Below are 11,738 nucleotides of genomic sequence, written 5' to 3' on the forward strand. Positions count from 1 at the left end.
GCATCATTCGGAGCGATGAAAAAATTTGCTTCGCTCTTGATGCTGGGGCTCATGCTGCCACCGATGGCGTATTGTTCCCACCCTTGGTAAAAATTGTTTGCTACGTGTGATGGTCATGCTGTTTTGAATGTGATCCATACTTTTCCTTTGATCATTGTGGTTCCGTAACGAAGGGTCCCTGATTTAGGACTCAAAGGGTGGTCAGAAAGATCAATAACCTTGTACTTCACGACATCTTTGCCAATGTTGTTGATCATTTTGCCGGCAAAACCGACGGAGCATTTGGCCAATTGTTGTCGTTGACTCCGCCAAAGAGGGTTCCCTCTCCAACATTTATCAATTACATTCATATTAGCCAAACTCGAACTAGGACTTGCCATTAGACTGACCATGAAAAGGGCCAATGTGAAGCACCATGATAATGTTGTAGCCATTGTTCAACTCTTTTTTTTCTTGTTTGGAAGATGGGAGAATGAGGAGAGATTATTGATGGATATATACAGCCAAAATTTTTGCCAAATTTGAAAGTTAAAAAATTTGTTCATAGTGTTACGAGGTGAATGTTATTGTTGTTTTTATAGGATGCCAATAGTTTTTTGTTAGTAACTACTTTTTTGTTAAGACAAAAAAAGTGTTCATTTGTTTATTTTTAGTGAAATTTTACTAGTGGTCATCATACTATGTATAAGTTGCATATTTAATTCCTATAGTGAGTGTATTCTAATTTGGTCATGTGATTTTAAAATTTTGAAATTTCAATTATGAACCAAATGGTAAACGTTACATTCATTAAGTTATATTTCTAAAAATTTTATGTGACAAATGGATTATCATAAGTATAATGTCATATCAATTTATTATTTTCACATAATACTCATAAACATGTCACAAATGGACTTAACGACTACTGTTTGAATCATAATTGAAATTTAAAAATTCATAAAATATAAAGACTAAAAATGATTAAATTGGGTAATCTATAACTTACACATATTATGAGACTAATAATAATATTAGACTTACCTAATGGATTTAAATGTTTGTGTCAACAATTTCAAAATTCAAACTTATGCATAGTATAAGGAGTAGTAACATAATTGACAAAATGTTTTTGGATGAATTACACTCAATGTTACTAAACTATTAGTAAATTTATATTATGTTACAAAATGGTCGTTAAATTATTTGAAAGTTTTCATTTAACTTACTGGATTGTTAAAATTATTATTGTATAAAACATTACAAATCTACAAACCAAAATCCAAAATATCCAAATTCAAAAATAACTAGATTCAAGCCCGCCCAAACCCAATCTTCTACCAACCTTTTTTTGGTACATTATCTATTGTACAATAAAAGTTTATATCTAGAATAATAATATTCCCCTTTCTCTTGTATAAATATCCATCTTGTTTTTACGTAAAATAAAATATAAGCGAAGCATCTCTTTGTTCATTTGAGTCAAATAATTGGTTCGAAGTAATTATTAATTTTTTTTCTTCTCATATAGGTTTTTTAGTAATTTTTTAATTAAAGTTTACATTACAATTTAAAGAGGGTATTAAGATCAAGACTCAAATCTTGGATCTTAAAAGGTCAATACAGACAACAACTTTTAGCATGTTAAACTCCTGGAGCATCGTAAAACACCGGATTCACTTGTCAATTCTTTAACAGACCCGGCAATTTCAACCTTAAAATATTGTTCCTGGTCATAATTAGGTTTCGCCCCACCTACACCTGTTTGCTTACTAAAAGATGCTCCATTTTTGAAAGCATCCCCAATTGAATAAAATTTCCATAAACCTTTCTCCCCTTTTCTCCACGTTACCTCTTTGTTTCCAGCATCATTCGGAGCGACAAAAATATTTGCTTCACTCTTGATGCTGGGGCTCATGCTACCACCAATGGCGTATTGTTCCCACCCTTGGTAGAAATTGTTCGCTACATGTGCATATCCATGGCGGACTCTGTAATGTAATTTAATATATAAAAATTTTAGGTAATTCATGTAAATATGCATTAAAAAAACATGAAGCTCATCGATCCATCATCATTATTTACCTTGGCATTCTTTGGTTGCAGTTAGGTCCGAAATGGTTGAAAATAACGGTGACCTTCATGTTTTTGTCTCTCAAATAACCATCTTCGTGTCCGAGGAGCATAACTTTATCTTGGTTCCTGAACCAGTTATTCGAGATGGTGACGTCGGTGGAACCACGAGTGACATCTAGGAGGCCATCTTGGCACTCATACAACGTATTATGATCAATCCACACTTTTCTTGCGGTGACCAATCTTATAGCATCTCCGTCCATTTGGCCTAAAGGGATCACCTTTGCATTTGGACCCATGACAGTGCTAGGTGGTTGGGCCTTGCAGTGGTGGATGCGAAGCCCGTGGATGATTATATCAGTCGCTTGGTACACCAACAGGCACCCAGTGCCTGTTATGTGGACGTCGACGCCACGACCGTCGATGGCTGTGAAGCTACTTAAGAGAAGTGGCCTTTGGAGCGTAATGGTCATGCTGTTTTTAAATGTGATCCATACTTTGCTTTTGATCATTGTGGCTCCGTAACGAAGGGTTCCCAGTTTAGGACTCAAAGGGTCATCAGAAGGATCAGTGACCTTGTACTTCACGATATCTTTGCCAATGTTGTTGATCATTTTGCCAGCAAAACCGACGGAGCATTTGGCCAAATGTTGTCGTTGACTCCGCCAAAGAGGGTTCCCTCTCCAGCATTTATCGATCACATTCATCATAGCCAAACTCGAACTAAAACTTTCCATTAGAATGGACATGAATAGGGCCAATGCGAAGCACCATGATAATATTGTAGCCATTGTTCAACTTTGATTTCTTATTTTGGAAGATGGGGGAATATAGAGAGGTTATTGGTGGATTTATACAGCAAAAAAATTACCAAATTTTAAGAGTTGAAAATTTGTTAAGTACGGTTACGGAGTAGCGGTAGAGGGAACTATAATAAGGGTTTCATAAACTTCGTTGGGAACCAACTTCATTTTTGTTGAGACAAAAAACTGTTGGTATGTTTTTTTTTTTCGGTGTATTAATGAGATACTTATACTCGTAAGCTATTCGAGTTCGATTAATTTTATTTTTGAATTCGATTTAATAATTATCGAGCCGTGTTTGAGCTCGAATAGCTTCAGCTATTAATCAAGTTGAATTCGAGCTTTGTAATACTAAACTCAAATGGTTTGCAAGCTTTTCATTTGATATATATTAATAAATTTTATTATTGCTCTTAATATATATTATTATCTTTAAACTTAATTATCGAGCTAACCTCAAATTTGAATATATATAAACATAATTAAGCTCGAATTGGAGCTTAACTATGAAAATTGATGAGCTAAAGTATTAAATTTAATAAACAACTTAATCAAGCTCGAGCTCAAACTTAAAAATAAATATTTAATCTAAATGCGAGTTAAATATCAAATACCCAATTTCAGATTAATCTTAAACTTCAACGTATCAATATTCAAGTTCGACTTTATTAGATTACACCCTACTTACAAAGGAAAAGAAGGCAACGCTGGAGGTTATTTTGTTACTAAAAATAAAAAATATTTAGCCATGTTTGACATTTAATTTCGTACTTAAAAGTTAAAAAAATACGTTTTTTTTTATTTTAAATTTTTTAATATAATAGTTGATACCATTAAATTTCCATTCTATAAAAAATGTTTTACTTCAAAAAAAAATGTTTTAGTAAATTTGTAACGATTTGCTTTTGAGTTCTACAATTAAATGAGTGTATTGATAATAAATTTCGAAAAAAATTATAATTACTAATAACGTCAACAATTTTATTAGAATTTTGAAGTTCAAAAATAAAAAAATAATAATCTTTAACATTTTAGGTATAAAGATTAAATCTCAAGCTTAATTATTGTATAGAATTTAACACTATATTTTAATCTAAAATTAATAAATAAGTCTTAATATTTATATAATAAATATGGGAATATCCAATTTCTAGTTAATCCTAATCTGAAAATATCTAAGCCTAAATTGATTTGAGATTAAGGTAATCCAAATTTAAAATTATTCAAATTTGAAACTTGTCAGAAATATATTTGATACACTATCAATAGAGTTTTTAAACTGCATCAATAATGTTAAGAGATGATAAATGTCTATAGAGGTATAGTAAAATAATAATAATAAAGTACATTTGTGAAATAAAAATATATATATTTTTTCAATGTTTGTATTTTAATTTTATGTAAATTGTAGTAAATTCATATTTATTTCATAATTATATTATTTTTTACACCAGTTTGTATTTTAATTATTCGTGCAATGAAGTTATTAAACTTTAGTTAAGTTGGTAATCAGTACCAGCTGGAAACACTGACTAATTTTGTGGTCGTACATATACGTTTGCTACTTTGTCAAATGAATTTCTAGAAGATCGGTGATTATTAAGAAATTTTACTAATGTATTTTATATTAATTCAAAATTTTAATCAATAGAAATATCTAATTACTTATTGAAAAATAGAAATTTTTTCCCCTAAATTTATATTTAGTTCTTTTTAATTTATAAAAATTTAAATTAATAAAAATAAAAGTACACTTTAATTCTCTTAAAAATAATAAAAATTTAATTTAATCTTTTAAAAATTATAACAATAGAGATATTAAAAGGGTGACATTATATTTTTATTATTAAATTTCCCTCTCAATAATTTACCAACAAATATTTTAAAAAATATACCCGAAAAACCACTCTCAAAAAATTATTCAAAAGTTTTTAATCCTTAAAAGATTTTAATTATTGAAATTAAAAATTCAAGGTTTTCGAGTGTTAATAATCTCTACTTCTGGTTATACATAATGGTTATGTCCATTGACTTGACCGACTGCTTTCGTTGACTATGTAAGTCAATAATCAAACAAGCTCGCTTAAACATAAGAGTATGATATAGGAAGAGGGTGGAGAAATTTGGAGCATTTAATTTAATTGATTAAAATTTTGCTAAGTTGGAGCCTCATTCTTGTAAAAGTTAAATGTACAATAATAATAAAATCGATATATATATATGGATTTCGTTCCATTATTTTCCATTAATTACCGGATTCGGAGCTCTTCTCAACACAAATATTCTAAGTTTAATATATTGATACGGGTATCAAATTACATTTTACTTTTTTTTATTTAAAAAATAGATAAATTGATCACTGTACACGCTAAATAAAAAAATAAATCAGTCTTTTTTGTAAAAAAAAAATCTATTTGTGCTATTATAAAGTTGGCATAGTTGACGAAATAACCAAACAATAACGCACGACATATTACATGGTAGAAATTGATGAAAATTTTAAGGGAATAACTAGTTTGCTCTTTGATCTAACATAAAAAGACTAATTTATCTATTTTTTTAATAGAAAGAACAAAATACAATTCAGCTTTTAATACACAGACTTCTATCAGATATGTTTCTTTTAAAGCATAAAAAGAAAACTAAAAAATTGAATTTTATTATATTAAAATTATTGAGCATTTCTACGAATGAAAAGAGAGCTTGGATGGAAGTGATTTTGATAATGAATTAAAGAAGTAAACAAATAATTGAGCATGAACGAGTTACCTTTGGTGTTATGTTGTTTGGTACTCATTTAGTTTTAAATAAGAAGTTTTGCTTAACAATGCGGGTTCCTCAAAAGAAGACACAAAAAGCTTTCGTCTCTTTAAGTTTTTTTTAATTTTATTTTGTCCTTCACCACAATTTTTCACTTTATTTATGACTTTGTTATATTCCTAAACCCTAAATTTTAAATTGTTTGACAGTCGTTGATGTGACCATAACAACAATAGTTTCCGAATTTTCCTCCAATATTTCATCATATATATGTGATATACAACTAAACCCAATATGTGATATCACCGTTGCAAATGTTTAACCTTGACGTTTTGTTTATAGTCATTGCAAAACGGACTTTTATAGAGGATTTTTCTCCGGTACTTCATTGTAATGGTGATCGCAAATAACTTTTATTTATAGTCATCGCAAAACAGACTTTTATAGAGAATTTTGTAATTATTTAAGCAATTTTGGTTAGAGAATTTTCCCCAACATTTTCAAATGTTTAACCTTGAATTTTGTTTATAATCATGGCAAAATAAACTTTTACAGAGAATGTGAAAGGCCATTTTGTATCGGCCGGAGATATTTCAACCCTAGGGATGAAAACTCATTGACTAATGTTACTGTTGTAATAGTTTTCACTTCAACCAATTTAAATCTTAATTTATCGATCAACCTAATTCATACGTGTATTATTTATATTTATAATAACAAATCTACTTATAATTATAATCTTTAAGAAAAACGTTAAAAAGGTAAGAGGCTAACTTAGTACTTATCCATCTAAATATCATTGTTAGTGGGTTGTAATGATAATTTTTTGGGGGAAAATGTTACACATTCTGGTAAAAAATCGATTACTTAAATCTTTTATAGTTCTTCAAACAGTGTTTTCCAAAACCTCAAATAATTTAAAATTTTATTATTAAATAATCTCCACCTCTACATTTTCAGATTGGCCATTGACTTAGACTATCTAATTTTGTTGACTCTGTAAGTCAATAATCATGAAAGATGAATGAAAAAATAAATAAATAGTGGAGCATTAACTTTTGTAACTTTTTTGTGAGCTTATCAACAAGTCTCGGTCTTACTATTTTATGAGTTAAGTCTTTAGCACGTTTTAACGAGCTGACACGTTATTTAGATTTCAAATCTAAATATGACAGAAAAAAAAAATCACGAATTTCGAAATAATAGATCTTCATATATCATAAAATGAAAAAAAATGACACTTAATAATAACCAATCCACTTCTAGGTATACCATCGAGATGGAACGGGAAAGATTATTGCAATATCATGGTTCGCAAGTTTAAGTTCTTTCGTTTTCAGGGTATATGTTGCTTAAGCGATCTTTCTTACAATTTTAATAGAATCATTTCCAATAATTTTATGTTACATTAATAATTTTATCCTGAATTTTAAGATTTTAATTTGGATTTAATTTTTTTCAAGATTAAAATGCTGGAATTTAGGATGAAAATACTGATGTGGCATAAAATTATTAGAAGAAGGAAGACAGATAACGTGACGTTATTGTTTCATACCATTCTTTTCCTATTTTCAAGACATCCCTATTTTTTCATCATAATTTTAATTATATTTAGGAAATTAAAAATTCCTTACTTCAAAATTATTATTTTATAAGTTTTTAAAAAAAAATTCCATGAAAGCAATACAAGTATAAAACCCAAAAAAGTAGTCAGCAAAATCAGCTTCAATCCCACAAGCTAAGCTTACTTTAAACAGAAATTGGTTAGGCTTTTTGGTCAAATTTCTTTTTCTACTCCATGCTAGATTTGTCGTCTATATAATAAAAAAATACGTAAACTATGCTATAAAATAAAATAATAAAACGAATATGGTACCAATAACATAGAATCTATAATAATAATAAAAACCATTAATATATTTAAATATCATGATAAAATCCATAAAATAATACAGATGCATAAAATTATTTATGCTATTGTTTATTCCATTTTTGCAGAGATTTGTTTTTCTTTTTGGCTTAGAGAAGACTTTGATTCTATTGGATGGAGCTGCCTTTTAAGTCTATAAAGCTCAAGCTTATTAGCACATTTAGAAGCACAGCAAAAATGATAAGAAAATTTCAGGCCAAACCAATGTTCTTCTTACTCGTTTTAGTTTCAGCGCTGATTGAAACTTCCCATGCTGGTGGCATCGCCATTTATTGGGGCCAAAACGGCAACGAGGGCACCCTAACCGCAACCTGTGCCACGGGAAGATATGCTTACGTTAACATAGCTTTCCTTAACAAGTTCGGCAATGGTCGTACCCCTGAAATCAACTTGGCCGGTCACTGTAATCCAGCTTCCAGCGGTTGCACTACCGTCAGCCAAGGCATAAGAAATTGTCAAAGCCGAGGAATCAAGGTCATGCTTTCTATCGGAGGCGGCGTCGGAAGCTACTCTTTAGCTTCTAAAGCAGACGCTAAGAACGTAGCTGATTATCTATGGAACAATTTCTTGGGTGGCAATTCACGTTCCCGTCCTCTCGGCAACGCTGTGTTGGACGGTATTGATTTTGATATAGAGCTCGGGTCAACTCAATACTGGGATGACCTTGCTCGTTATCTATCAGCTTACAGTAATAATGGACGAAAGGTGTATTTAACAGCAGCTCCACAGTGTCCATTTCCCGATAGTTTCTTAGGGACTGCCCTTAATACAGGTCTCTTTGACTACGTTTGGGTTCAGTTTTATAACAATCCACCATGCCAATACACATCGGGGAACATAAACAACCTTGTCAACTCATGGAACCGGTGGACTTCATCTATAAAAGCAGGGAATATATTTTTAGGGTTGCCGGCGGCACCAGCGGCGGCCGGTAGTGGGTATATTCCACCTAATGTGTTGACTTCTCAGATTCTTCCTGTTATCAAGAGGTCATCCAAGTATGGTGGGATTATGCTTTGGTCTAAGTTCTTTGATGATAAAAATGGTTATAGTAACTCCGTTGTACGTAGTGTGTGAGCAAAGTCCTTGTTGTACTCTCTTAAAAAGGCCTAGGCTTAACTTGGTCTTCTATAAAATAATATGATAAAACTCAGAGATAATAAGATTATCAAATAAATAATTAAGGAATTTAGCATGAACCAGTTTCATTTGGTGTTAATGTTGTTTCTCATTCATTATTCTATTTAGAATTAGGATTTAAACAAGAAGTAAAGCCACCTTTTAAATTGGGCCTTAGATTAGATGTCGTCCGGCCCATATTTAAATTAGATAATTTATAAAATATTTTGATTTAAATTTAATTATATTAATATTAGTATTAATATAAAATTATATATTTTGAATGATAATTAATTGGATAAATATCTTGTTTAGAAAATTTTTGAGTCACAATTACGGTTTAAAAAATTAAAAAAAAATTTGTAAGACGTGATAAAATCTTAATATCGCTTGTGGAGTTAAAATTTCTTAATGTTAATGAATCAAATAATTATTATATTTTAAATATTTTCTTATTTTCTTATTTTCTAAACAGTGAAATAGATTATTTAGGTGAGCTAAGTCAAACCTAAAAAAATTTTCTTATGTCTCGATCTAGCACAACCAATGAAAACTTGTACGATGAAGTCGAATTATTATGTAATAATAATTCTTTAAAAATTAGTTAAAAAATACACAAATATTTTTTAAAAATTAGTTATAAATCCATAGTTTTTTTTTTAATGAATAGCAATTTAGATTTACAGACCGGTCTTAACTTGGCCCAAAACTGAGTATGGGCTGGCAAAAAGTTTTGAATTGCGGTCTAATCCAACCGTGGAGAAGTCTATACATAAAGAGTAAAGACTATCAAAAATCTTGGTGAGATGTATATATAAAGTTTTGGTAAAAAAACCCTTTATGTTCTCTTTCAATTTCAGTAAATTGATGTTTATAAAAAATCAGAATAATTTAATTCCTGTTAATTTTAAAAGTGGAAAATTAAAGATAATTAACAATACAATTAATGTTTTTCATCAATTGTATATAATTTTGATTAGTATAATAAGTTTAGCCATCAATCTTTACATAATATGTGTAAATATTGACCAAATATGTCAATGTTAGGCTAGATTTATTAAACTATAACCAAATTAATATCAAAATTGGAAGAAATCGAAATTTCTTTTTTAACCTGAAGTTTTAAATAAAACTTTCTTCCTTGAAACAAAATAGTCATTTTTTTTATTAGAGTGTACAATTTTTTTAAGTGAAGATAAAATAAAAGTAGGTGATTTTTGGTGAAATTTATAAATTTAAAATATCTATAAATTTAACTTTTTTTTCCACGTAATATATACACTTTCTTGTAATAATTTGCATAACAAATATGCAAATTCAATTTTTCATCTATATATATGATCGGGTTTTTCTTAGAAATTATGGTGTCTGCAATGATTCAGTCACCCAAACCCTAATGCGATGAGGTATGTTTATTTGACAATTGCCAATAATATCTTGGGGAAAGTGTAAACTCGTAAAAATTCCATATCCCACATGACCCGCTTCCGTAGAAGCTAAGATTTCAACATGACTTTTATATATCTAATATCTTCAGCGTTTAAAATTAAAATTAAACAGTAGACTTGACAGGCATGGCCATAATGAATATATTTCGTTGAAGTTTCTACGCAGACTTGAGAAGACTTTGGTTCCAATGGTCCGAGCGGTGGCATTTTAAGCCACTATAAATATGAACCCCATTAGTACATTCAGAAACCACATTCAGTAAGCTCATCTTTAGAAGAAAAAAAATGGAGAGAAAATCTCAAGCCAAACCAATTCTCTTCTTCTTTGTTTTAGTTTCGGCACTAATCGAAACTTCCTACGCCGGTGACATCGCCATCTATTGGGGCCAAAATGGTAACGAGGGTACCCTGAGTGATACATGTGCCACCGGCAGATATAAATACGTTAACATAGGTTTCCTTAACACCTTCGGCAATGGTGCCACTCCTGGACTCAACTTGGCCGGTCACTGTAATCCAGCATCCAACGGTTGCACCTCTCTTAGCGGTGAAATAAAAAGTTGTCAAAACCAAGGAATCAAGGTCATGCTCTCCCTTGGAGGTGGCGCGGGAAGCTACTCACTCGCTTCTCAAGAAGACGCCAAAAGCGTAGCTGATTATCTATGGAACAACTTCTTGGGCGGTACCTCGTCTTCTCGTCCGTTGGGTGATGCTGTGTTGGACGGAATTGATTTTGATATTGAGGCTGGGTCAGGTCAATATTGGGATGACCTTGCTCGTTCTTTATCAGCTTATAGTAGCCAAGGAAGAAAGGTGTATTTAACAGCAGCTCCTCAGTGTCCATTTCCTGATGCTCACTTGGGAACTGCCATTAATACAGGTCTCTTTGACTACGTATGGATTCAGTTTTATAACAATCCCCTGGCTCAATGCCAATACGCTTCGGGCAACACCAAAGACATTTTGAATTCGTGGAACCAATGGACTTCTATAAATGCAGGAAGTATATTTTTAGGGTTGCCGGCATCACCGGAGGCGGCTGGAAATGGCTATATTCCACCGGATGTATTAACTTCTCAAATTCTTCCGACGATCAAAAGTTCAGCCAAGTATGGTGGTGTTATGCTTTGGTCAAAGTTCTTTGACAATGGTTACAGTGCCGCTATTATAAATAGCGTGTGAGCAAAGTCTTGCTACTTCTCGTTCTCTCTTAAAAGACACTGCCTTAACGCGGTCTTCTTTAATCGGATAATAAATTTGAGAGAGAATTACATTTCAATATTTTCCCTTATGTATTGATTATCCTTCAAATTTTCTTTAAGAAATAAATAAGGTAAATTATTAAGATAGTCATTTTTATTTTTTTCGGGTTACATTTTAATTATTTATGTTTAAAATATTATATATGTTTTAGTCACTTAAGTTAACGTGTTGTAACTAATATTTTAGTCACTGAACCGTTAATTGTCGTTAACCGTGTAACGATAAGTTAATATGGCACGTTAAATCATCACTTAAAAAAAGGTTAAATTATACAATTAGTCCCCATATTTTTTTCATTTTTTTCTTTTATGTTATTTTAACTTTCCCTTTTTTTCATTTCTTCTACTTTCTTCATCTCTG

General features: G+C 30.8%; 3 protein-coding genes across 3 annotated transcripts; 2 read left to right on the forward strand and 1 right to left on the reverse strand.

Moving 5' to 3' along the window:
- Positions 1-1,615: 1,615 nt before the first annotated feature.
- LOC107957982 (putative pectate lyase 14) lies at positions 1,616-2,718 on the reverse strand. Its single transcript, XM_016893620.2, has 2 exons — positions 2,065-2,718; positions 1,616-1,970 (listed from the first exon to the last, which is right to left on the reverse strand). Exons 1-2 carry the CDS (start codon positions 2,667-2,669, stop codon positions 1,616-1,618), a joined length of 960 nt encoding a protein of 319 aa, XP_016749109.2. The 5' UTR covers positions 2,670-2,718.
- A 4,866-nt stretch (positions 2,719-7,584) lies between these two features.
- LOC121224372 (hevamine-A) lies at positions 7,585-8,743 on the forward strand. The gene has a single exon (XM_041107609.1). It carries the CDS (start codon positions 7,663-7,665, stop codon positions 8,623-8,625), a length of 963 nt encoding a protein of 320 aa, XP_040963543.1. The 5' UTR covers positions 7,585-7,662; the 3' UTR covers positions 8,626-8,743.
- A 1,471-nt stretch (positions 8,744-10,214) lies between these two features.
- On the forward strand, positions 10,215-11,460 carry LOC121203618 (hevamine-A). The gene has a single exon (XM_041107610.1). The coding sequence runs from the start codon at positions 10,401-10,403 to the stop codon at positions 11,295-11,297; it is 897 nt and encodes a 298-aa protein (XP_040963544.1). The 5' UTR covers positions 10,215-10,400; the 3' UTR covers positions 11,298-11,460.
- The last annotated feature ends 278 nt before the right edge of the window (positions 11,461-11,738 follow it).

The sequence above is a fragment of the Gossypium hirsutum genome, chromosome D12, assembly GCF_007990345.1.
Source record: "Gossypium hirsutum isolate 1008001.06 chromosome D12, Gossypium_hirsutum_v2.1, whole genome shotgun sequence".
Classification (NCBI taxonomy): Eukaryota; Viridiplantae; Streptophyta; class Magnoliopsida; order Malvales; family Malvaceae; genus Gossypium; species Gossypium hirsutum.

Coding starts and splice junctions, on each gene's coding strand:
- LOC107957982 (XM_016893620.2), bottom strand. CDS start 2,669: ATGATCAACAACATTGGCAAAGATATCGTGAAGTACAAGGTCACTGAT. Junction 1,971..2,064: donor TGCAACCAAAGAATGCCAAG/GTAAATAATGAT, acceptor ATTACATTACAG/AGTCCGCCATGGATATGCAC.
- LOC121224372 (XM_041107609.1), top strand. CDS start 7,663: ATGGAGCTGCCTTTTAAGTCTATAAAGCTCAAGCTTATTAGCACATTT.
- LOC121203618 (XM_041107610.1), top strand. CDS start 10,401: ATGGAGAGAAAATCTCAAGCCAAACCAATTCTCTTCTTCTTTGTTTTA.